Source organism: Aspergillus clavatus, genomic scaffold, assembly GCF_000002715.2.
Source record: "Aspergillus clavatus NRRL 1 1099423829805 genomic scaffold, whole genome shotgun sequence".
NCBI lineage: Eukaryota > Fungi > Ascomycota > Eurotiomycetes > Eurotiales > Aspergillaceae > Aspergillus > Aspergillus clavatus.
In genome coordinates this window covers 3871697-3897002 of record NW_001517094.1, presented here as the reverse complement: position 1 = coordinate 3897002, position 25306 = coordinate 3871697, and the positions used below count along the sequence as shown (strand labels likewise).

Sequence of the window (25306 nt, the reverse complement as noted above, 5' to 3'; positions counted from 1 at the left end):
AATGGTGGGTGGCTCTACAGTTGGAAGCTTCAAGAATTGTATGTAATGATAATCATGAAATATCCCAATGGCTAATGTACAATCTATCCCAAAATCATCACTCGTCAACCCAAACAATCCATGACCATTACCGTAACCCGTCTATATGTAACAAACCACTATCTGCAAAACGCCTTGGAAAAGGAGGAAGAGAAAATTACAGTGTAGGCGCTCTCTTGAGCCCAACACAATATCGCACAAACAAAGCATCAATGAAATGACCGTGACGGATCCCCGGTGCCCGTTGCCTCTCGAACTCATCGATGGCTTCTTGGACAGTGAAGCCCCGTCGCTCAATCAGATAGCTGACGATGAGGAAGCCTGTTCTATTGAATCCGTAGTGGCAATGCACTCCGACCACAGGCCGGGGACCACTAGTATTACCGGATTTCTTCATCTTCTCGGTGATCTCATTCTGTAATCGATCTACCAGCGCGATAAAATCTCTCGTCTCGTCGGGGGTCGGCGGAATTTTCGACACCGTCGGGTGCTTGTGATATTGAATCCCTCCCTTCTCCAGAGAGGCAGGGTTGTATACGGGGTTCTCGTAGCTGATATCAATCACGGCGTATATTTGGTCGCGGTGCTTTTGCGAGAACAACACGGGATTATGCTCTTCGTCCACCTCTCGCAACATCTTAAGCGCGACGAAAGTGTCTGCAATTCGCTGGGAAACAGGCGGAACTTTCTGCCATTTGGCCAGGTTTTTGACATCCCACTTTCCAGAAGTGTTCATGTACTGTAACTGCCACCCAAGACTCACGCGTTGGTCAATATGCTGCGAAAGAAAATCTTGAATGATACCCGCCAGGGTGCGGTATGTAGCACGGTCGTAGAGAAGCGCATGTGAGGCTGGTGCGGGAAGAATGACGGTCTTGACAGCACGTTTCTTTTTGCTCGATGCCTCAGGTTCGATGACCAACGTCTTCTCGCTTGTTTGTGCCTCAAGGCCGTATTCTTCCTCATGCGCAAGGTGATCGTACGTCGTAGAAACAGTGTCATGCACTTCTGAAGCATCAGGGATAACAGCACTGCCGTTGGTACCCATATCGACTTTCAGTCCAGTTTCGCCGAAAAACTTCAGAATCTTCTGAAGCTCTGCCGGCTTGGTGACCGCGTCGGACTCACCCGCCACTAGAAGAACCGGTGTTTTCACTCCGGCCCAGACTTCTTCTCCTGGAATACCACCAACAGCCTTGCCGTCCTTGGTATAGGTGGGAAGCGTTCCCCAAGCCATGCGTCTCCAAACAGGAGTTTTACTTTGTTTGTTGTAGCGCACCTGGAGCTCTCTCGTGTCTGGATCAGCATCAGTGCCAACAAGTCGATTGACACTGGTACTATGTAGACCGCCCCGTCTGTCCCAACGGCGCCACATGTCAAAGATCGTCTCTGGCACATGAAGAAGACGGCGAAAAGAGGCGACTTCGTCAGGAGTCGGAGGTGCTGCGCGGGGGCAGATAGCAAGAAGCCCTGAGATGTGCTGCTTCAATTCGGCCCCGATTGGTGACGTGGAAGATGCGAGAAGAGCCGAGAGAGAGCAACCCAAGCTGTGGCCGATCAAGACCACTTTCTGGCCTGCCTCTCGGTCACGATGCTTTTCAATAGCTGTGCAGAGCAATTCTGCCAAAGCTTCGACTGTATACGCGTCCCAAGAAGTAGGGGCGAAGGTCGACAATCCGCATCCGGGGAGGTCGATGCCAAAACAGGGTCCCACGTTGGCCAAGCTCGTCAACAGAAGACCAAATTGGGCCAAGGAACCACCCAGACCGTGTACGAAGACCAGCAGTGGTAGCGGTGTTGGCTTGGTGGGGAGCTTGTCCATTTGTGGATGTGGACAGAAGAATGTTCTGATGGAAGGATAGGTCGCGATGGATGTTGTGTAGGAGAGGAATGAAGAACGCTTCTTGAGAAGGCCGGGATCTGTGCTAAGAGCTACACGGATTGTTAGCAGGTAAGAAACAATGCATGAAGAACTGTTGGCGACTGACCATCCGTCGACTGCTCGCGTTGTTTATGGGTCACTTTCTCTTGTGGCATGGCAGCATTGGTGCCAAAACGCAGTGAGCCACTGCTGTCATAATCATCCTCCTCTTCTTCTGAGGATGTTGTCGTCCCCGCAACTGAGGTTGAGTGCTCTTTTTGAGCTCCACGACGAAGAGGCTTACGGTCCCGGGACCGCTTGAAGACTCGACGCCGTACGAGAGAGGAAAGGAAACCACAGCCGGCCATGGTGATGAGACAGGTAGTCAGAAACACGACCTTTCCCCAGGTTATTGTACCATCCGCATCAAGGGTATGGAAAGAGCGTGAGAAACCAAGGAACGCAGTCGAATGAGAGAGAGTTGCAGAAACAGAATCCCAGAGTTGTAGAGCGGCGCCAATATCGAAGAAAGAGCGGGGCGACGTAGACGAAGATAACGAAGTACCGGCCGAGATCATGGTGAACTAAGGGTGCCGATTCAACAGTTATATATTTGTACTAATAGATCAGAGGCTAGCGATCAAGCCCAGGCGCAACAATTAGGGGATCCTCTGCCCTGAAGGGCTCATGCAGTCATTCACCGACCTTCCACGGCCCACAGTTTCTCGGAACCAGCGATGATAAGCCACCTCAAAACTGGGGGGCTCCCAAGCAGCTGGACCGACGTGACTGTATTCTAGGATCCGATTTGGACTTGTAACCAAGATGGCGTATGGATCCTTCTTGGCAGACAAGTGCTTGCTGGGCCGAATATCGATAATGAGACGACGAGCTGGCCGATCAAAGCAATCCGGAACTAGGCGGGGAATATCCCTTGCACGCTATTTGTCCTAGACTGCAATAAGGGTATCGTGAGGTAAGGAAGTGGATGAGCCTGTCACTACCCCAGCGTGAGGGCGTTTGGCCGAATTGACCAATAACCGTAGGATATCCACCACGTTGACCTTTCAAATGTCCCGAGACGCACCAGAGGTATATGACACCTCCACCGTTTGAGCCTAGAATAACAGGGGCCGATCTTCTAGACTGCTGATTGTCCGATGTGCCTTGCGACCTGGGGGAGTGGCTTGCGGTCCACTTTGGAGTGTTTATGCGCGTTCAAGCGTGTAAGAACGAGGGTTAGACGAATCGGAAGAAAGGAGCGATCACCAAAGATAGATATTCTATATCGAAGTAGTTGTCACTGTGGAATGAATGAGGAAGAATTAGCCATGACTCCCGGCGCAAAGCAAAGCAGGTTCCAAGTATGAGGGACAAAAGAATTTAGTTTGCGACAGAAATTTGCAGCCTTCTTACCTGAAAGACGGCAACCGAGGATCATCCGCCCCTAGACGTTGGTATGTTTCTTGGCTTTTTGGGGAAACAAACTCCTTACTTGTGTAGAAGTCCAGAAATCAATGTGTGAGTACCCAAAATCCAGGTTTCAATGGTAAAACCACCCAGAAGCAGAGAAAGAGATGTTTCGCAGCCTGTCAGCGAGTCGGGACGAGCACCGTGGCGGTCGCAAAGGCGGCCAGATGACGGATGAATCATCCTCTGGTCCGCCCACTCATGGCGTCAGGCTGCAGCCCGTGGCGGCCTTAGTGGATCATCCCCTAAAGAGTATCACAGATCAACTTACTCTGTATAGATCACTCTTGAGGACTATCTATCTATCGGCTTGCACAAGGGCGATGCAGAACTACTACTTACTATCTTGGTCTCTCCGGCATTGCCACTGAGTTGACTGTTAAACTACGGCGCACATTACTGGGCACGCACATTGATCATGAGGGATAGGTTCCTTGATTAAGCACACGGTTTTTTTTTTTTGGCAAACAGAATGATCTCGACCAGCTCTTGTCAAAGGATCTACTAGAATAGATCCGTCATCGCGCCATGAGAGGCATCTCCAACCAGCCTGGCATACTTGGCTAGTACGCCACGTGTGACATGGGGCGTTGGGGGCTTCCATTCCTTCAGACGCTGTCGAATCTCCTCGTCCGAAACATCCATGCTGATGGTGTTGGTCTCCGCATCGATGGTAATCACATCGCCGTCACGGACAACAGCAATCGGTCCGCCAACTGCAGCTTCGGGGACAATATGGCCGACGATGAACCCGTGACTGGCTCCTGAGTATCGCCCATCTGTGATCAGCGCCACGTTGTTGAGCTTGGCTCCCATGAGCGCTGCACTGGCTTTGAGCTGTTCCGGCATACCCGGTCCGCCCTTGGGGCCTTCGTAACGGACAATAAGCACCAGGTTCTCGCCACGAGGAATTTTGCCCTGGGTCACAGCATCGTTCAATTGATGCTCCTTATTAAAGACACGGGCTTTGCCTGTGAATTTGGTTCCCTCCTTTCCGGTGATCTTGGCGACTGCTCCTCCAGGTGCCAGGTTTCCGCGCAAGATCTGCAGGTGCCCAGTCGCCTTGATGGGCTTATCGAGAGGGCGAATGATGACTTGATCTTGAGGCAGCGATGGGAAGGAGGCAACGTTCTCGGCCAACGTCTTGCCAGTGACTGTGGGGATATCGCCGTCGAGGAGACCCGCTGCGATCAGCAGCTTCTGCACAGACGGAATGCCTCCGATATCATACAGGTCCGCCATGTAGTACTTCCCGCTCGGAGCCAGATCCGCGATGAAGGGGATCTTATTGCTCACTCGCTGGATATCATCCAAGGTGAGATCCACCTCGGCCGTCCTGGCCATGGCGAGGAAATGCAAGACACCATTGGTGCTTCCGCCCAGCGCCATGGTCATAACCAGGGCGTTCTCAAATGACCGCTTGGTCAACAGATCTCGGGGCTTGATGTTCTTCTCCATGCAGACCTTGATGGCTTCAGCCGCCTTGACGCACTCCCGCATCTTCGATGGCGACGACGCAGGTGTCGACGATGATCCGGGCAGAGACAGCCCCATCGACTCGATCGCCGTGGCCATCGTGTTTGCCGTGAACATGCCTCCGCAGGCGCCTGCCGTGGGGCACGCGTGTCTCTCCAGGTCATCCATGATCTCATCCTTGGTCTTGCTGGTATCGCCTCCGTCGTCCGGTTGGCGCAAAGTGTCGTATGCATATGCGCCCGCGGCCTCGAAACAAGACGACACGTTGATAGGCTTCCGCAGGAGATTGGAATAGCCGATCTGAATCGTGCCACCGTAGATCATGATCGACGGCCGATTGTGCCGTGCCATGCCCATCACCACGCCAGGCATGTTCTTGTCACATCCAGGGATGGCAATACAGGCATCATGGTACTGCGCACATGTCACTGTCTCGACACTATCGGCGATGATCTCGCGCGTCTGCAGAGAAAATCGCATCCCTGTTCAAGAAGAAGCCCCATTTTCGTCAGCCCCCTCCTTCCCGTCCCAATTCTTGTATGTAACCTGGATTTTAAAAGCCACTCGGTCACTCACCATCACTACCCATCGTAATCCCATCCGAAACCCCAATCGTGTTATACTGCCATCCGATCATGCCCTGCTCCGTGACGGCTTTCTTGACCGTCTTGCCCAAATCCAACAGGTGCATGTTGCACGGGTTTCCCTCCCACCAGACACTGGCAACACCAACCTGGGGGCTCTTTGTCATGGCATCGCGATCTGGGATACCCGCCGCGAACAGCATTGCCTAAGATAAGGGTGATTGATCAATTAGCCCGGCAAGGACACAAAACGCAAAACACAGAGACACAGGACGAACCCGGGCACCAGGGAAGTCATGGCCGCGAGTGATATAGGACGAGTATCTATTCAGCGCAAGCGTGCCGTCGTCGTGTTTTGCGTCATCGGGAAGACTGGGGAAGTTGATATATTTTGCTTCGGATGTGCTGGACAGCGCGGGGTTGGAGGCATCCATGACGATGGGACGAGTGGTGGATGCAATCGGCGTGCTTACAGTCTGGCAACTAGATATCGAGTAGCCACGGATTAGAATATAGCAGATCAACTTGGGAAATCCCCAGCAGCCACCAAGCCCAATATATGATGCGGTCCAAATTCGAACAGCTGTTGACCACTGAGGGGAATTCGGAGTTTGGCTGCTCTCTCCGCTGGTTGGGTCGGCGAGCAGTCCGATGCGGGGTGGGAACGTGGGTCCATCTGGAGTTTTGGACGGAGTAACTGGTAGCTACTCAAGTGGCCTACACTATCAGGTTGGTAGATGGATGATGAGTGCTTTTATTTGCATGCGTAGTGATTCGCCAGGCAGTGGCATGAGCAACTCTTTAGTCTAGTCAGCTAGTCAGACCGGTCATTGAGGGAGACTCCCTTCTTGAGGTCATCGATCGGGAGCAGACGACCATGTAGTAAATAATGACTGAAACAGGAGAACTAAATATGTATCATAAATGGGTATATATTTCTGGGTATCTGTCCGGAAAAGCACTCCCCCGTATCCATCTCACCGTTGAACTAGTGCATGAGAGAAAAGTGTCAACGCTGCCTGGCATCCAGCGAGCTGTTGCTGCTAATATACATCCTGCAGGCTCATGAAAGAAGACCGCGGAAACATGACAATAGCTAAGCTGTGTCTCGCTCGGTTTCTTGGTTCTCTTCATCTGGCTCAGCCTCCGCTTCGTCCTCGGACTCCTTGTCGATTTTGGACCACTGGCTAGAATGCTCCAACGCCTCATCGTGTTTGACATCTTGCATTTGTTCTGAGTCGCCAGACGGATTGTCATTCGCCTTTTCAGAACTGACATCACGTGCATCAGCTTCCTCATCTATAGCAAATCCAACAATCTTTCCAGACGTCGAATGTGTCCGAGCCTCTTCAAGAACGTCACCGTTCCATGGCTGACACCTTTTGACAATCTCACCGCAGCGGAGACAAACCCAGCCTTCTCCCTCTTCACCCTCCACCTTTTGCACTAGACAAACGAAGCAGTATATGCAGCCACAGGGTATCGTCTCGTAGGGGTTTGTGATATCCGTCTGTGCGGATCCGACTATTCCTCCCGACGATGCAGCCATGACTTCGTTCTCTGACGTAGACGTAGGGTTCTGATCTTTGTAACAAATGGCACATGTCCGCTCGGGAAGATATGCCAGTTCTCCCTGCTTCTCCACCGGCTCATCGTCATCACCGCTCGACCGGATCGCGGATATCATTTTCCGCCAGACTCTGGATAGCCATCGCCGCCAGCGACTGATCCCCACAAGGGGCAGCAGGAAAAGAAGGAATTCGGTGAAGGCGTGCCAGACAAGTTGCCGGTTCAGGTATTCAAAGGAGACCTCGCGGGCCGACTGGGCCGAGGGAGGGGTGAGGCGTATGCGAAGGATACGATCGACCAATGTCCGGTATCGGCCGTTCACGAGAAAGACGAGGAACGAGGTGAAAGCTGCAATCGAGTGTGTGGTGGAAATTAGATCCGTCATGCGTGATAACATTCGGACCTCGCGGGATGGCTGTTCGGGTGAGCATGAGAGCAAGACAATTGTCCCCGGAAAGCACGAGGTCTTACCTCTTCATAGCCACCTTCTTGGTTGATCAGCCAACTTTCCCACTTTTCCCAGGCGTATCGACCACCGACAGTGAGTAGTCCATAAATAGTCTTTTGCCATCTTGTAGGCGTCGAATGAACGGGTCCTTTGCTGCGGCAGTCGACGTATCGCAACCCCTGTAATGCAGCACCATAAGAGGCATTATGATCCCATATCGAGAGCTTGAAAAGTAGTGCACGGAGAACAAATTGGATCTCGTGAGACCAGTCTTCTCGTAGTTGAGGCTATCAGAGAGAAAAAAAAAAAGGAGTTAGCGATGTAGCGACCGCAACAATGGTTGACCATACCCCGAAGTATTTCAAAGCATCGCCCACTTGGTTCTTCAGCAAACCCAGGAGTTCTTCGTCAAGTAACTCGGCATCAACCTGACCCACACGAAACGCCGGCCTGTTTCCTTCTCGACCCTTGATAGAATTCCATAATGTGAAGCCTGATTGTGGTAATTTGTTCAATGGGTAAGGCAGTCGGTTCAGCGTTGGATGATTCAGCGGTGACGCCCGCTGCTGTTCCGCCAGCCGGGCGCGAGAATCGGCCTCGCGCGCGCGACGGCGTTCAAGGACTCGTTCTTGAGCAGCAGCGAAGTTTGTGGAGCTCATCGTAGGACCATTGTGTGTGAGATGTAGGACTGAGGAAGCAGTAGATGGAACGATAGACGATAACCGCTAGGCGATGCGACCGTCAATGCGTCGGTCGGTTCCCCAGATCGGAGATGGGAAGCTGCCGAGGTTGAAATGTAGCACGTGACTTTTCCAGGGTCAACTCCCCGAGATCCATGATTGTTAGTATCAGATGAACCCCATTCAGCCAGCTATCACCACGATTGACCTCTTTACAAGACAAAATTTGCGGCCCTACTCAAGTTACAAAAGGGAGACATAATGTGCGGCAATTGACACTTAAAACCCAGATCACAGTCCCAGCTGAAGCAATACGACCACATGTCACTATTATTGTCTTGTGGTGACCTGGACCCTGGTTTGGTCCTATTCTATGACCTTGGTTCCTCTACTCCCAGTCTGTCTTAGTAAAGCTTCACACGAAAGTATGCAGGAAAAGAGCCCGGAGAATTTGCTTTTTCTCAGGGTGAACTTCAGCACAGCTTTTCGTGGGAAGAATTACTGATTATGCTGCATTCCTCCACAGTTGATTAGAAACTTCGAACCCCACCGTTCGACATTAAAAGCTTAACATACCCTTGGCTGAGAGACTAGGCTTGACCTGTCGGGTATCGGATACCGGTTCACAAACGCTGGCTTGGAGAGTTGCATCTGAATGTAGAGTTTGTGCCTTCAATTCTCAGTCGCTCCGAGGACGAGTTCCGAGTGGCAACCATAGGATTCACTGCATGTCTAGGATCTCTGGATGACATCCTAGCTCTCTGATATGTATCTAGTTAGTTCTTAGAACATCCTGGAGATATGGTGAACCCATTTGCAATCCCAGAGGTGGACAGAGATTGTTTTGAAAGCTAGAATGAGAGTACAAGCAAGAAGCCTCCAGTCATTGCCTCGCTCAACTGTCCCGGATCATTTCTATCCGGGTATCCAGGTGTATATCTAAATGCATATAATGAATGCCTTGACCTGCTTGACTCCATCCCAGACACCATGGTTGCCATCAGCCTTGCAATGTTGTTGACCAGCAATTTCAGCACGTGCTCGCTTGGAGCGCATCCCAATCAGGTTAGACCAGGCTAAGCCTTAGTTCAAGCATTACATCGACCAATCAAGAGCAGTGTATTGCTTTCGCCCCCAGAGCCATGGACCCACTGGGGATGCTTACTTAGTTGCTCCCTTGGCATCAAAAGGCACCATCCGCTCTCTGGAAGCAAGAAACAACGCTAGAATCATGGGGCCTGCGTTATTTACGATCCCGGCCAGTAAATGTCTTGCTAACTTCTTCTTCTAGTACTGCTACTACTCGGGGATATCCATCGAATGAGAATTAATCCACTGACCGCGTGGTTCAATCACTGGCACGCCCTGGAGTGACCTGACATCGCCTACTCGGGACTGTTGGCTCACGAGCGTGTCTCCCACGTGTGGCCGACTCTTTATCCATCCACCTTCCACAGCTATAAATTCGACTTGCTGCTTCTGCCAGGCCTCTCACCTTCTTCGGATTGTCGATCACTCTCATCCAAGCAAGCACGATAGGAAGAAAATCGGTCAAGATGAAGTCTCAAGTTGCCGCCTTGCTTGCTACTGCCTCTCTGGCTTATGCCCAGACTGCTACTGAGAAAGAGCCCTCTCTCCCTGCAATCCAGTCTGCGGCCGCTTCCATCCAGCCGTTCTCTCCCGTTTCGAACGTCCAGGGTATCGCCTTCAACCGCCTCTTCCAGGTGTGGCTTGAGAACATTGTGAGTGACGACCTCTTGAATAGGATGATCATCTATAATTCTAACTACTATTTCTAAAGGACTACGAGGATGCAGCAGCAGATGCGAATATGAAGTGGCTGGCTTCGCAAGGAATCCAGCTGTAAGTCCCCTACACTGGTTTGATTTATTGAGGCTGAGGAGCTAATCACCCCCTGTAGCACAAACTTCTACGCAGCCACTCATCCTTCGGAGCCTAACTACTGCGCCGCAGCGGGTGGTGATACCTTCGGCATGGACAATGACAACTTCAACCAGATCCCCGCCAATGTCTCTACCGTGGCCGATCTGCTCGACACGAAGAACATCGCCTGGGGAGAATACCAGGAACACATGCCACATGCCGGATTCCAGGGCTTCAACTACTCTAACCAGCGAACTCACGCTAACGACTACGTGCGTAAGCACAACCCCCTCGTTCTCTACAACTCGGTCACCCAGGACAGCACCCGCCTGCGCCAGATCAAGAACTTCACCAGCTTCGAAGATGACCTGGCCAACAAGAAGCTCCCTCAGTGGGCCTTCATCACCCCCAACATGACCAACGACGCCCACGACACCAACATCACCTTCGGCGCCAAGTGGGAGCGCAGCTGGATCGCCCCCCTGCTCAGCAACTCCTACTTCATGGACGACACCCTGATCCTGCTCACCTTCGACGAGGACAGCACCTACCCCAAGTCCAACCGGATCTTCAGCGTCCTCCTCGGCGGCGCCATCCCCGATCACCTGAAGGGCACCCAGGACGACACCTTCTACACTCACTACTCCGTCATCGCCTCCGCCTCCGCAAACTGGGGCCTGCCCTCCCTGGGTCGCTGGGACTGCGGTGCCAACCTCCTCCAGATCGTCGCCAACAAGACCGGCTACGTCAACTATGACGTCGACACCACCAACCTCCACCTCAACGAGACCTACCCTGGTCCCATGTCTGCTGGCGAATACTCCAAGTTCTCCCCCGTCTGGCCCAACCCGCTGACCTCCGGCGACTGCTCCGCCGGCCACGGTATCCTGGACATCGTCAAGAAGACCTACGCCAACACCAAGCCGACATACAACTACACAAGCCCCTTCCCCTATGACACTGCCAGCGGCTATAACACCAAGGTGACTGCCACCAAGAAGAGTGCTAACGGAACGGCATCCTCCTCGTCGTCGTCTTCTTCCTCCACTGCGGGTCTCAAGACCACCAACGCTGGTACTTCCATGGTTGCTCCTGCAGCTGGTGTTTCCGGCCTCGTTCTGGGACTGATCCTGAGCTTGATCTAGATGATGCTGACAAGGCCTCAACTACCCAGTGAGTTGGTATGCCTTCATGAGAGAGACGAAACAGCAACTATCAAGTTAGGGCTTAATAGATAGCTTTAATGTATCATACATCACGATCTTAATTTAACTCGTTTAAATCGTCATGGCCTTTACTTCAACGACCCCTGCTAATTGGCACTCCCTTGGTAAAGACGCAATTAAATCACCTACCATACTTGAACATCGTTGACCGTAAGATTTAAAGAGACTTGCTGAATTGCTGAGTTGCTTGAAGAAGTCCAACTAATAATAACAATCGCAAAAAGGAGTAAGAATAATTATCTAGGCACATTGATTCCCGTACTGCCTCTCCGTGGGAGGATTGGGGAACAGCCCGTTGGCAAGCAAATCCTGCATGTCCCAACCTGGCGCCCCCTCAGTCTTCCACGTCCAGAACAGCCAGCCGTTCTTTCCCTCATATGCATCAAGCTGTGCTTCGATGAATCGTCGAGTATCACTTCTCTCCTGCTCCGACAGACCCGAGCTAGAGCCCTGGCGCTTGTTTCCACAGTCGCCATATCTAGGGCTGTTGGCCCACTGCCCTTCATACCGTGTAGGGATGTCTTTGCCATTAAGGTGCTTGGTGCAGTCAGTCAACGCGCCGGTCCATTCGCCGACAACGACCGGCTTGTCTGATCCCTTGATTTGGTTGCCAAATTCACAGGCAGCTCTCACATGGGCATTAATGTCCAGGCTGATCAGAGTGTTATCGAACATGTGGTAGTGATGCGTATCCATGACCACGTTCTCGCCATTTGCGTATCCGTTCCATGATGCTGTTGCCAGAAAGCCGTCACTCAGAAATACGCCGGCATCAGGATTGATGCTGTGCACCACCTCCAGAACTTGGTTGTAGTATTCCTTCAGTTGGCCTTCGTTCACGCCCCCCGGAATGTTGGGCTCATTCACAGCCTCAATTGCAGTAACCACGTCACTCTCAGGTAAATATCGCTCGGCCAAAGCCTTAAAGGCGTCCACGGTTCTTGCGACAGTATCGCCTTGCTGCCAGGCAATAGGTCCCTTGCGTCCACTGTTATCGAAGCCGTTTTGGGATCCCGGAGCTGTTTCAACCTGATCAGCATCCCATTCAGTAATAACGTTTTGCTCTGGAGACTTACCTCCATGCAGATCGATCATGACTTTCAACCCAGCGGCTCTAGCCCAGGAGATTGCATTGTCGAGGAATTCCAATTGGCCATCCACATATGGCTCATCAGGAGCAGAGACAGCCCAATAACCGACAGGGATACGGACGTGGTTCATTCCCGCTTGAGCAATCTGATTGAAATCATCCTGTGTGATAAAGGACGACCAATGCTGAGACAAAATAGCCCTGGCTTTATCTTTCCCCAGGACCTCGGCCAGAGTCCATTCGTCAACTGCAGCGCCTCCACCATTTTCAAAGATCGAGGGTGTAATCCATGGCTCGAGGACTAGCCAACCACCGAGGTTGACACCGCGAACAATTTCACTCTGATAATTGACCGAGTCTCTCGTCTGGATGCGCCTATCAAATAATATTCAGTCGCTGTGTGCAAGTAACACAATGAAATAGCAACTTACATCCTAGATGGGACGGCTTCTGTCAGGACTGTCATGAGCGACAGCGCCACAAGCGCCGTCTGCGAGAGTCTGGAAAGCATTGTTCCCCGAAGTCAATAGTCTTTGCACCGCAGCAATGAGGAGGCTGGGAGAAGAATGATTGTTGATGCTGATGATATGTGCTGGAATGGGAATCCCCTGGTTTAAGTAACAAATAGATAGAAGCAGCGGTTGCGCCTGGACCGCATTCAGATCTGGGCTGTCTGACGGAACTGATTAAGAACGCAACCAGCCCTGACAGGTACTGAGAGGGGTAAAGAAGAGAGATTCAGATTGAGTACTCTCAAGATTGCACGAGCTTCACTGGAGCGTAGAGCGAAGATGGGTCGAAAGCGGAATCGATCCACCCGAAAACGGAAGAAATATAAACAAACGAGTAACAAGGACAACAATAACGGCAAAACATTATGTCAAGAAGTGGAGAAGAGTCAATCACTTTGTTCCTGTCATAGATTCTCCAGACCTCTATCTGGGGCCTAAAAGAACTGACATGAATCTGACGTAGCACTGCAAATCAAGCCTCGGGTATCGACATTATCCTGGAAGCGGGGAAGGAGTGCTTCTCAGAAGTAAAGAGAACATAGGTATACTCTTGAAGAGTTCTCCTCTTCCTTCCGAATGTCCAGATGAAAACATCCGGGCAACATTTGGACTCTCAGTGCTGGAAAGAGCACCCCTACGTTGTACGATTGCATTGCGGGCAGTCTCTTGGACTATAGTTAGTTCCACGTAGTTGAGCCTTCCTAGTACCTAGGCGCCACTGAAGGGGCTCTGATTACCCGGTGGTCGAGTACAGTGAAGCAATTAAGACTGAACGGTTGAGACAGGTGATGCTCTAGGGACAGACCCTCAGTTTTGACATGAAGCGTTTCGTGAGACTGGCGTCTAGCATAGTAATATTTTACCATGCTAGTCCCATAATCTCTGCATCCGGAATCAGCTTGCGAAGAGCAAAGAGGAAGACCATGTTTAAGGCTAAGGAAATAAGAATGGAGATTGACGTTGAAAAGGAATGTTGGCGACGGATTCGGTTGAGGCACATGGCAGTAGTAATGTATTTACCGTATTGATAGCTTATTTGTGTGCAGCCTGGGCGTATTTGGGGAATTATACGTATTTTGTTACAGATTTACCAAGATAGGTCTGACTGAAGGTCCTTCCACTGCCTGAGGCTATCATTCTTTTAACCGCCTGCTGGGTAAACAGTGTCTTAGAGTTGGTAATTTCATCAATGCATCATTGTATGTTCATCTATATGGGGTATTCTGAACTACACAGACAGGAATGCTCGGCGCAAATAATCAGCTCGCTCTTGAGAAGAACAACTACAGCAATCCCAACGCTCCAAACGCGGCGACCACCTCACGGTCCACGTTGAGAAGCCAATCTTCCTGGAACCGTTGTTCGCCCCCACATCCCACAATGAGAGAATGTAGGTGCTGTCGAACAAAGTCGCGAATATTGATCTTATGAACAACGTCGGCGTTTGCCCAATGCCGTCGGCGTTCGTTCTCTGGCGGTTCATGCTCGTCGTATTTATTCGTCTGCCCATTGTTCCAGTAGATCAGATAGTCGCCACTGCGGGGGTCGTTGGGGTCACCCTCTGCTCCTTCCGCGAGCTCAGTGATGATATCTGTCCAGATATTCAAGTATGATTGCAGGTGATTGAGAATGTAGGCTGGGGGCTGCGTATCTGGGCCATTCAAACCGAGAAGCTGTGTGAGTGCGAGTGCATGCAGTTTCTTCTGTGTCACGCTACCGATGTTGTCGTAATGCAAGAACCACTCCGTGAGAAGCCAAGAGAATACCTGCTCTTCGGGTGTCTGCGTGGCGGCAGAGACGGCCGACGCGAGGATCCTGGGGTACGCCAGAGCCAGACGGGCGAGGACGGAGAAGTAATCCGTCTCCACAACACCATAAACAGCGGTCTGTTTACGGCGTGGGCCCGTGGTCTGACTCGCCTCGTGGGCAGAGTGGAGACCTTCCAAAAGAGATTGCAGGAAAGAACTGTCGATGAGAGAGCGCGATATGATGTTGTAGGTGTTCTCACTGCCGCCGTCAACAGCTTCGGCACCACGAATCATAAGCTCTACAAGGCGGGGAACAACCCCAAGCCGCTGGCGGGTAGTGGACTGCAGTAGAGCTTCGAAGGATGCGAGAAGGGGTAGTCGGATCCGATCACTAAGGACTTCCTGGGGAGCAAGAAAGATATAGGATTCCGCAATTTGCAAAGCTTGAGGAACACTGTCGATGGCAGCTTCGAATATGGGGTAAAGGGCGGGGATGAGAGCTAGAAGCTCAGGTGATGCGGGCGCTGGAGTCTGCGTGAGGATGGCAGACCACAGCTCTAACGCCTCGTCAAGAAGGTATACTAACGTCTCCTGTTCCTTAGTTAGTCGCCGAAATCTAATGACCATAGGGTGTAGACCACTTACTGAACCTGGTTCGACCGAGCTATGGATCAAAGGTAGGACGAGGGAATGGTACTTGATCGAGTCTTGCTTCAACGAGTTAATAAGTGACGAGATCAATGTGAGTATAGCCTGTTTCATGAGATGTTCTTCGCCGGACTGCTCCCATAAGGGAGGAAGAAGAGCTAATATTTGGTCAGAGAAGGGCGCAATCTAGACTTTCGTTAGCAAATCTTTTGAGCGTCAACGTATAGGATAACATACATGATCCTCCATTTTCACCACCAGCACGCGAACACTATCCAGAAGCCCCATCTTAGTTTCGGGGAGCTCAACTTCCTGGATGAGTGCCATCAAATCCTGGAGAATGGATTGCGCATATGGCATGAAACCTGTAGCAGAAAATTCGAAGGGGTCCAGCACATTCTTAAGCTGTCTACCGGTGGTAATCCGGACAACCAGGTCATTCAGTGAGTCCTGTTTACTAAGAAGATGTTGGAAGATCTGATAGATTGCATCCCTATTCAGCTCATCCGGCTTGACAGGAACCCATTGTCCAAGGAGAATAGCGATTCGTCTTCTGAGGACATTGTACCCCTGTTCTTGAATCTGAACTTCAGGGACGAGTGTGGCCTCAAGAAAACTGTTGAAGTTCAACTGTTGTTCTAAACTGGCGGACGCCAGTCCGATGGCAGAGTATAAAGAGTCCTTCAGCAGTACGTCGCGCTTGTCGGGACCTAGCGGTGCAGTAGTCAGCGTAGACCGCGGCTCGCGTCTTGAGGTTTGGAGCTTACTAGCAAACGAGTAGAAGACATTGAGTAGACGTGGGATCAACAGTTCTTTGAAGTGAATGACAAGGTCAAGGAATAACTTCTCGGAGCATGATCGGATGGAAAATTCCCAGGCTTCGGCAATATCCTCCTCTTTCCTTTCCCACTCTTCGGGCTCAGCTTCCCATTCCTCAAAGTCGGCTTTTCGAAAGCGGAAGAATTGGGTGACCAGAAGCTCCATAACAACGACGACAAACTCCTGGGTGAAAAGCTGCGACTTGATGAGCTCAATAGATCTTTTCTTCTCCTCTTTATCTTCTGGAGTTTGGTACTTGAACGATTGCGCGGGGTTAAATGCCATCTTCGAGCAGGCTCTGATCAAAAGAAGGGCTCTAAGTCCGATTTTCTCCATGAGAGACTTGCCCTCAGATTCGCTATCTTCGCCCAGCTGACTGTAATTTTCTCCCAATTTAACAACCAAGGTCCAGTAGGATTGGACAAGATGGATGCTATCCGGCAAAAGAGCAAACGATGCAGGACGTTCCTTCGCCATTTCCACGTGGAGCTTTGACAATTTCAATAAGTGCTTCTCAATTGACCTTTGCACTTGCTCTGACAGAGGCACGGAACCATGAATAAAGGCAAAAAATTTGCTGAAATGAGAATGGGTGAGGAGCCAAAAGTCTCGGGCCTCCTTATCACGGTTTGGATGCTCGAATCCGGCAATTACAAGACGCCGAAGAACTTTGAGACAAACAAGGCTTTGTTCTGCCTCATTCAGCAAGGCTGCCTCATCCGTGCCGCCATGTTCTAAAATCGCTGTCCATTTATTCACTTTTTCAACGTAAATTCCCCCCAGAAGGTGGAAGATTTCGGGAGTAACAGACTGGAGACTGGCGCGATTTCTTTGTAACCGAGCCGTTGACAGCTCCTTGATTATTTGTAGAAGGATTGTGAGCGTCCGGGGCAATTGCAGAGGGTTAACACCGGGCAGAGTCGACGACCGAAGGTAGGAAATGATCGAGGAAATTCCATCGGGCCTGGCAGCCATTAGAGACATGAAAATCCATACCGGATAAAAGATTTCACTGACCAATCTTGTGGAAACTCAGAACGCATGATCTTGGCAATCATGAACGCATTGTGTAGTGCTAGCAGAGGAGCAGGCTCGACAACACCAGCCTGTAACGCCCTCAGTTTGATCTGTTCCTTCTCTTCTTTCTTTATTGCGCTTTTGCAGATGTCAGCGTTGAATATCCTGGCTGTTCCAGCGGCCGGAGAACCTACTTCGTTGCAGTCTTTCGCCAGTACTTGTCGATGCCGTTCTTTAGTTGGATTATAGCTAGATATCGGGCTTCGATTGGTACTGATTGGTCTAAGAAGATATCCTGGTAGAAGAGGGTATGTTAGTTAACCGAAAAGAAGGGGGACATGTCTAGAAGCCGGCGCTGGAACAAAGAAAACCAACGTACTTGAAGTAAGGTGAAGTACTTTTCTTGCTTCTCCCAGAATTGAAGTTGTTTGGTACCCGTCTGGACTTGCTGCTGCGTCGAACTCGCAGCGAGGGCAAGCGCATTAAGAAGATTTTGAGGACTCAGCGGGTTTGACTCGCCGTGCAGTTCGACGACGTGAGACATCATGGACGATCGTTGGCGCTGTATCTATTTACTTTGGCTGTAGGGAATCCAAACCAAATCTCGGCCACGTCAAGAAGGTTCACAGATTTAGTATGCCATATGTTTTAAGGGGGAAATTCGACTTCGGGGAGTCTCGGCTTGTGTTGAAGGGCAAGAAGAAAGAGAGATGTTTGCTGCAGTTGACTAGACCAGCTTAGATACCTCAACAACGCAACCGCGAAGCTCTCTTTGTACAATGTTTCTATGAACTAGTCCCCGCAGCTCTGCAGCGGGATGTACCGGAAGACCGTTCTTCCGCTCCGCGCCAGCCCTAGGTTTAGACCCTCTGCGCTAGACTTGATTTGGATATCAAGTTAGGGCTGAGGAAGTATGAGCAGATGGACCATAAAGCATGAAGTCAGACGACTGAAGATCATCGTTCGTCGCATGGCCAGTTTTTAGCAGAAGGATCTGCAATCACCCTGACTGAAGGACCCAAGCCAGACAGTCCCTCACCAAGAGGATCAACTCCAGGACAAAGAAGAATTACTCCTACTACTCCTACTACTACGGATCTGAAAACAGTGGTGGGTTTGTGACATCGCCATGATGTGTTATGGCAATGATGCAATGCTACATATCTAAGATCCCTAATGAAAGTCGACATCAGTTCTCTGAGCATTCTTAGGGTATATATTGTATGGGGTGAACTCGCTGGATCAGTAACTCCAGCTCTACACTACAATTAAACTTCAAATAAGCTCTATTCCGTTTCGAAGCAAGCACATATATCAGTCAATATGTCCAGTAACAAGAATTTCAGACTCGCCCACCAGGCAGAGAGGGACCTGAACAGCTACCAGGCCAAACAGGGTCTTGGTCCAAAGAGCGACTCCAGTATGTTCAGCTCATTTTGCAAGGCTAAACATCTCATTAGCCCAAAACTAACTTATCAAGCCCTTGACTCTGGCGTTAACGAAATGGTCGACAAGAAATTCGGTCAATTGACCGGTATTAAAACCGGCAGGGAAGCGGGTGCCTCGAGCAGTGATCGCAAGCCGATCCCTGAGGATGAAGGTGGTAGCAGAGATGACCGTGGCAGGTGAGACTAACTTCAATTGATCTGCTGGAGCTGCTTGGGTAAAAGCTAACATTCTTCGCCATGATAGGATCTCGAAAGCTGGACAATTTCAGGGTGCAGGTGGCCCCGAGGATAAAGTGAAGATAGAGTCAGAACGTCGTCCTGGTGATGACAATACTCTCAACCTTCAAGACATGAAGCGTGAAGGGTTGGTCTAGATATATCTTAATCTCTGTAATATATATGTACGGTTAGCCACCGATTACACAAAGTCAACTATTTTGGTTTTCTGACAGAATGCAATGTCCCACAGCGGAACACATGTTTTTCTCTATTCTTGGCTCTTCCATGATTCCAGTAAACAAGCTTCCACAAAACTTTCCTAGGTCCTAAGGGACGTTTCATGAAAGAATCATGGGATGCGAGACGAGTTAATACTGCCCGTGATAGATGAAAAATGCCTGAAGCTTTCCATAGGTTTGCCTCCTTTCTGCAGAGTTCCACTAGTCCTCAAAACAACAATCCTCTCAATCAACCCTTTCACGAATACAACGTCTGCAATTCATGTTAGTATCATTACACCACATACTCCGTGCATTCGACAAGACCTTGTTTAGGTTTGCAAAAACAAATTAAAGTTGTGACAGGGACCTTCCAGGCTTTGGGATTCAAAAAAACAACTTGGCTGCATCCCGCAGACTTGAAGAGACTCTCAGTGAAGAAACAAAAATGATTCTATGAATCTCTTGAGGCGAGGACTAATTGGTCCTGGGGCTTGTTAATTGGAGGACACTGCAGACGACGCTTTACAATTCAAACAAACCCAACCCCGGTGCAGAAGACGGATCATAGCAGTGATACAGCTTGATACCACGCTGAAAGTCTTCAATCGAGCAATCTCAGAGACGGGACATATGCTCCAATCAGACGGGAAAAGAGGCTTGCCCTGAGCGTAAGGCATAGATACGGGATGGTATGCTCAATCGTTCCCCCTTCTTTCTAGCCGTTAGCGAGCTTGGGCCATACCCGGCCAGACAGGCCCCAGAGTTCGTTTCGGAAGTCAGAGTGAGCCCACAGAGGTCACACAGCAACGCTATCGATTTGTGACAGGGGCTATATCCACATGGTTTCCGAAGAGATCTGGACAATTATGGAGTACGGCTGGTGGGCATGACAAGGATACTCGATCTGGATTAGGGAATATCCACCTTGATATTCGGGCCAGCTGCACGGAATCTTGAGTTCCTAAATTGACGGTCTCCTTAGCGACTATTCTTCAGTCCCCGCAGCTATCTCAATACAGGCGGCATACAAGTCCCCATCCTACAGGGCTTTGATAGCCGAGACAATGGGGCCAACCATCGGGGTTGTTTCATAGCCCGTCAGGGTTATGGACCCTATTGTCGAAGAGCAAATATCGCCTCCCAGTCCATAGCTTCGGGCTTTCCATGAGATTGGATTCATCAGCTTTATCAGTAAATGCTGAGGCGAGCATCTTGCAGACTCGCGGTTCGAGGACACCATATAATCTCGGAGTAGTGCGTTCGATTTCCTGCAAGATCTTTGACTTTGGCAAGGATATCAATCCAATCACCGCACTTATAACCATTTCTATCACTTACGTCCAACGGTGCGAATTTGACGCACTGACCTAGATTCATTCTGCAGAGGATCGGGATCTACATAGGCATAAGCCACGGCCAAAGTTTTCAAAGGCATTGAATATGAAGTACCTTCGTCTGGATGCTGGATATCCAGGAGCTGGCTGTGTCTGCGATAATTGGGACTTATGCCCCCTTGCCTCATAGATCAGTGTGTTCGCCGAAAGGCGAGCTAGACATAGTGGCATCCATGCGATGACCCGATACGAAAGTTTTGGTTGGGACTTCAGGCCTCATTTGGAAAGGCTTGCGGCATCCTCTTTGAAGTCTGATAAAGAGATGGGCTTACAGAAACATTATCAAATTGGTAGGTATAGGCTCATTCGATGAACACTACGACTGGCACCATGGCCCAATTTAGGGTATAGATCAAGTAATCAGATGACCACTGAAACCAGTGAAGCTGTTGTGTCTGATATTTCACGATATTCCTTCGATAAAGTGTGGTCTTACCGTCGTTGAGTCTTCGATATAGACCAGTCCCATGCAGTAGATTATGATTATTGCTAACAGCAAGTACGTTTAGCCAATTGCAAATTAGGCTTCAGGATCCGCTTAGGTACATACTTCTATACCGTGAAAGTGAGATCTGGTAAAATTCTTTTTGTATTTTTATTTTATTTTATTTTTTGTTTCTTTCCCTGGAGATTGAACGGGAACTGAACTTCGGAACTTCGATGTTGTCATCATTGTCAGCATAGTGCCACACATCTGATGATCTTCTTTCCTATAAGCTCCGAGGAGATTGATCAGCGATATGCATGCAATAATCGTTCCATATGCTTATTTCCTGAGGCCTGGGAATGCAACGTGATGCTTCGGCTAGAGAATGCCAGGGTCAATCGGCGAGCTGCCTCAGGTATCATTACGTCAAGCCACTTCGGCTGGGGAATTACCGAACGAGCAGCGTACCGATTACTAGGTAGTTACCCACTGGTTTAGGGTACCTAACATTGGGCGGGATTGATCCATGAGCTGACAGCTTACAGGTCACCTACCGGAGTCAGAGCTGTCAGGTTTTTGACACAACTTTATTCCGTCTTGGATGCCCTCATGAATCATGAATTCATGATGCATCTTGGTGTTACGAGTTTCAAATTTAGCAACTCCGCTTGGGCCTTGGAAGTTGGAACAAGAAAATGCTCTGTCTTGAAATCTTCTGACCACCTTCCAGATGACGCATCCGAGACTGATTGAGAGAATTCGCCTTTCCCTGCTAAGAATGGACAAGTCGACATCATGCCATACCCGCTCCGAAAATTTTGATGCTAACGCTTCGTAGGTACCAGACTAGCAGCTACCAGATAACCAGAGTAGGTAGTAGGTACTCCAGTAATAATGAGAGGAAAACCTACCATGTAGAGTCGTAACCTAACTGGTAAACACCTACTCCGTACAACTAGTAGCTACAGGCCCACCCCAGGGCCGATCAATAGGGGGTTACGGCCCCCAAGTGCAACCACCCCCCCCTCTAACTGCCGCTACTATCAGCGTCTAGCATGGAAGGTTCACGGGAGTCGGGTGAAAGATCACACGACAACGGATTCCGATTATTTGAGCTATTTACAGAGTAGTTGTGACGCTTATCTATCTGTCTCCAAGATCGCCAGTTGCCCGTTTATGCTCCAACTATTGAGTGATGAGTCATCGTCGCTTATTTCGCTTAGATCTGGTTGGGTTTTGCGTACTACGTAGGTGATATTCTGGATTCCTGATGATTCCGATGTGATGTATTGTCCGATACCGATACTGCTTTCCTCTTCCTATACGAAACAAACGTCAAAGAGCTCAAGACAAAGACACAGAAATGATTTGACAGATCCGGAAAATCCTCGGCGAATTTAATCAGTATTCCGGGAAATTCATTATGATCTCATCCTATGATCCTGACCGTAGTCAAGGCTGAAGAGTGAAGACAGTAGCCAAGATACATTAATGAGTAATACTACATACTGCCTGGTAGTTGAAGCTGTAAACTCGGTCCCTCGGCTCCGAATCGAGACCTACAAGGCTACATGCAGATTCGGAATTCAACGGGTCAAACTCAAAAGTCTGGAGCCTTGCAGACCGCATGTTAGGACTTGCGAGCTCGAAGGAATGACGATTTTATTTCCTGAGGATGAAAGATCATTAAAAATCTGAGGTCGATATGAGAACGATCAGAATAGATCCGTATCATCTATATGAGCTATCTTATTGTTCGAGATTAAAAGTGGCATATTGTAACGAGTAAACAATAATAGAGATCTGGGAACAAAGTAAATAAAAAAGAAAAAAAAAAAAACCGTCACGATAGAGGCCCCACAATAGCACGTGTTTTATGCCTATCTTAAGCTCTCCAGATTATTTCATTTTCAGCATCTCTGTCTGAGATTCAAGGATCATACCACTGGAAACCTCCTTCCAGTTACGAACATCCCGGAGGCGGAAGCTGTCTAGAAGAAGGAATGGAAAAGTAGGAGAAAGAAAAAAAGAAGTTTCCGGGGTTCATGACACTTCTTGTCCTCATGATAGGTCTAAATGGCGATTTTTGGAAACCCCCCCACTCTCTCACTTTTATGGAGTAGCCGGTAATCTTTGTATTTCGAAATGATTTTTCTGGTGCGATAACCCTTTTCGCAACGGTTTCCGTGTGGAGTGCTCTTAGACCAGGGAGGGTCGGAGGTTATTGCTGGTTCCATACTCCATGTATCCGGATCTAGCCATGCCATCTGGCGTGGAGGACGAAAAATAAAAAGAAAAAAAAATATTGATACGTGCGATCCCTCAGTATGGACACCGAAGGAGCGTATAAAGGGGACAAGTTGCCTCATATTATGAGCCTGCTCATTCCTTGGACCTTTTTTTTTTGAAATCATCTTCAAACCATCGAGAACTCCAACATCAAGAATAGCCTCCCCTTGTTTCACCGATCTTCGATAGCCGTGTCCCCTTCCCGCAAGTGGTTCTTGATCGATCTCTATCCACATTTGTATCACGTATCTCCTCGGAGGTATACGACACCGTCACACACACTCACACATACACACATACACACACAACTGCCAACCATGCAGGCCTCTGAGGGAAGGAGACAGATGGAGGCCCTCCTCGAAGGAGGCCGTCCTGTGAAGCACGTGAGCCGAAAAGAGCTGTATACCAGACTCGAAGCTCGCATCAACTATCTCCGTGATTTCCTCGACTTCAACTCCAGTATGTCAATGTTTGTCGTTATCATGTTTGTTTTGATCAGAGCTAACCGCATGCGCATAGGCGACATTGAGGCCCTGACGACCGGTTCCAAGTACATCAAGGCTCTGATCCCTGCTGTCGTCAATATCGTCTACAAGAAGCTGCTCGAACAAGACATTACCGCGCGCGCCTTTATTACAAAAGATACCGCTGATGAGACAACACACGTCGATGACTGGTACACCGAGAACAGCCCTCAGATCCAGAATCGGAAGATGTTCCTCCGCTGGTACCTGATCAAGCTCTGTTCCGATCCCACCCAGATGGAATTCTGGCGGTATCTGAACAAAGTCGGGTGAGTTTGACCACTGCTTCAGCTTCCATCCAGTGCAAACAGGTCACTGACTTTTGCGTCCTCATAGTGTAATGCACTCTGGTCAAGAACGCCGCGTCCCTCTCAATATCGAGTACATCCACATCGGTGTCATGCTGGGATTCATCCAGGACATCTTCACCGAAGCCCTCATGTCGCACCCCACTCTGTCTCTGCAGCGCAAAGTTGCGCTCGTCCGCGCCATCGGCAAGATTATCTGGATTCAGAACGATCTGTTCGCCCGGTATCGAGTCCGCGACGGCGAGGAGTATGCCGACGAAATGTCCGAGATTATCATCGACGACAAGGAGGGCTTCCTTGGCGACAAGAAGATTCTGGGCGACAACAGCTCGTCCGCCAGCTCAAGCGACGACGACCGGTCCAGTATCTGCAGCATGGCGCCGTCTACATCCTCTGCGTGTCCGTTCTCCGACGTGGCGAGATCGTCCTCAGAGACTAAGATCTGGGCTGGAAAGTGATCTCAGTCCCGCCTCGGCGACATTTTCTGCATAACTCATCATCATAAAAAAGGCGCATAGATGGCGTGGGGGTTTTTTTATCCAATATTCTTGTTCCCCTCGGTCGTTTTTTTCTCCTTCTCATTTCCGTCTATTTGTTTCTCGTTTTCAAGGCATGCATGCGTTGGTGTTTTGGGGACTCATACTTGGCACACAAACCTTTTGAAGATATCCGCCGATAATTGGCATCACTCCGCTTATGGTTCATCAAAACACATCAGAGATCCTATATATTGATAATCATGACTTCTTGCTCTATACTTTTTGCACTTGGGGGAGACACAGTATTGCCGTTTTCTTAGTAATCGAGGAGTCCCAGGGTAGTCAGCAACCCTCGTCTCCCGATCTAGTGTCGCTGCAAAATGCAAATACAATAGTTCAACTGTCCCGGAGTCCCGAGGTGCATCGTGCGCGATGCTAATAATTAATAATAGCGGGTGCAGCAGTGGCAGATGCTCAAGGCAATTGGGAGCGCAAGACGCTTATGCTACGGTGTGTCAGCAGGGCTTTTCACCAGTGAAGTTGGAGGCTTCGAGCGGAAATCTCCCCTTTTTCCTTCTGGGAGACCCGCTGATGTGCGGAATTAAAGGGGTTAGCATGTAATTTCTAAGCAGCATCACCATCAACTAGATACTATCTACTCCAAACTATATGGTGCTTGGCATATCGAAGACCCTGAAACGATGAGTACATTGTGGCTTCAGTGAAAGGTTTCAAATGCTGTCGAAGTTTGTTCTCAGGTATTGCCTCTGGTATCCAGTTACGCAGAAGCTCTATCCACAAAAGAAACCCGAGGTTGAAAACCCGGACTTTGAAGGAACTACTTTGACGATCTCATCTACGGAGTAGATTCTCCGATATCATTTCTGCGGTTGTCGGATTCTGTCCCCCACTTAACAGCCGAACCA

At 49.7% G+C, this 25306-nt stretch overlaps 9 protein-coding genes across 9 annotated transcripts, besides 1 other annotated feature; 3 read left to right on the top strand and 6 right to left on the bottom strand.

The window, feature by feature from the left end:
- Positions 1-196: 196 nt before the first annotated feature.
- Positions 197-2478, bottom strand: ACLA_031080 (RNA 5'-triphosphatase domain-containing protein; the record flags this gene model as incomplete). Its single annotated transcript, XM_001269800.1, has 2 exons — positions 197-1971; positions 2028-2478. 2 exons carry the CDS (start codon positions 2476-2478, stop codon positions 197-199), a joined length of 2226 nt encoding a protein of 741 aa, XP_001269801.1.
- Positions 2479-3874: 1396 nt separating this feature from the next.
- ilv3B (putative mitochondrial dihydroxy acid dehydratase) lies at positions 3875-5864 on the bottom strand (the record flags this gene model as incomplete). The annotated part of the gene is made up of 3 exons (XM_001269799.1): positions 3875-5328; positions 5423-5636; positions 5709-5864. The coding sequence occupies 3 exons, from the start codon at positions 5862-5864 to the stop codon at positions 3875-3877; spliced, it is 1824 nt and encodes a 607-aa protein (XP_001269800.1).
- Positions 5865-6526: 662 nt separating this feature from the next.
- Positions 6527-8106, bottom strand: ACLA_031060 (pex2/pex10/pex12 family protein; the record flags this gene model as incomplete). Its single annotated transcript, XM_001269798.1, has 3 exons — positions 6527-7414; positions 7471-7734; positions 7798-8106. The coding sequence occupies 3 exons, from the start codon at positions 8104-8106 to the stop codon at positions 6527-6529; spliced, it is 1461 nt and encodes a 486-aa protein (XP_001269799.1).
- A 1577-nt stretch (positions 8107-9683) lies between these two features.
- ACLA_031050 (acid phosphatase PHOa) lies at positions 9684-11156 on the top strand (the record flags this gene model as incomplete). Its single annotated transcript, XM_001269797.1, has 3 exons — positions 9684-9869; positions 9929-9990; positions 10049-11156. The coding sequence occupies 3 exons, from the start codon at positions 9684-9686 to the stop codon at positions 11154-11156; spliced, it is 1356 nt and encodes a 451-aa protein (XP_001269798.1).
- A 321-nt stretch (positions 11157-11477) lies between these two features.
- On the bottom strand, positions 11478-12838 carry exg1 (glucan 1,3-beta-glucosidase; the record flags this gene model as incomplete). Its single annotated transcript, XM_001269796.1, has 2 exons — positions 11478-12702; positions 12759-12838. The coding sequence occupies 2 exons, from the start codon at positions 12836-12838 to the stop codon at positions 11478-11480; spliced, it is 1305 nt and encodes a 434-aa protein (XP_001269797.1).
- Positions 12839-14122: 1284 nt separating this feature from the next.
- Positions 14123-17615, bottom strand: ACLA_031030 (putative importin 11; the record flags this gene model as incomplete). Its single annotated transcript, XM_001269795.1, has 7 exons — positions 14123-15178; positions 15233-15421; positions 15473-15945; positions 16003-17018; positions 17072-17209; positions 17266-17366; positions 17451-17615. 7 exons carry the CDS (start codon positions 17613-17615, stop codon positions 14123-14125), a joined length of 3138 nt encoding a protein of 1045 aa, XP_001269796.1.
- A 779-nt stretch (positions 17616-18394) lies between these two features.
- Positions 18395-18893, top strand: ACLA_031020 (uncharacterized protein; the record flags this gene model as incomplete). Its single annotated transcript, XM_001269794.1, has 3 exons — positions 18395-18491; positions 18552-18696; positions 18764-18893. 3 exons carry the CDS (start codon positions 18395-18397, stop codon positions 18891-18893), a joined length of 372 nt encoding a protein of 123 aa, XP_001269795.1.
- Positions 18894-19998: 1105 nt separating this feature from the next.
- Positions 19999-20394, bottom strand: ACLA_031010 (uncharacterized protein; the record flags this gene model as incomplete). The annotated part of the gene is made up of 2 exons (XM_001269793.1): positions 19999-20072; positions 20298-20394. 2 exons carry the CDS (start codon positions 20392-20394, stop codon positions 19999-20001), a joined length of 171 nt encoding a protein of 56 aa, XP_001269794.1.
- A 2948-nt stretch (positions 20395-23342) lies between these two features.
- Positions 23343-23376: a microsatellite.
- A 10-nt stretch (positions 23377-23386) lies between these two features.
- On the top strand, positions 23387-24359 carry ACLA_031000 (protoglobin family protein; the record flags this gene model as incomplete). The annotated part of the gene is made up of 3 exons (XM_001269792.1): positions 23387-23528; positions 23589-23862; positions 23930-24359. 3 exons carry the CDS (start codon positions 23387-23389, stop codon positions 24357-24359), a joined length of 846 nt encoding a protein of 281 aa, XP_001269793.1.
- Between the last annotated feature and the right edge of the window lie 947 nt (positions 24360-25306).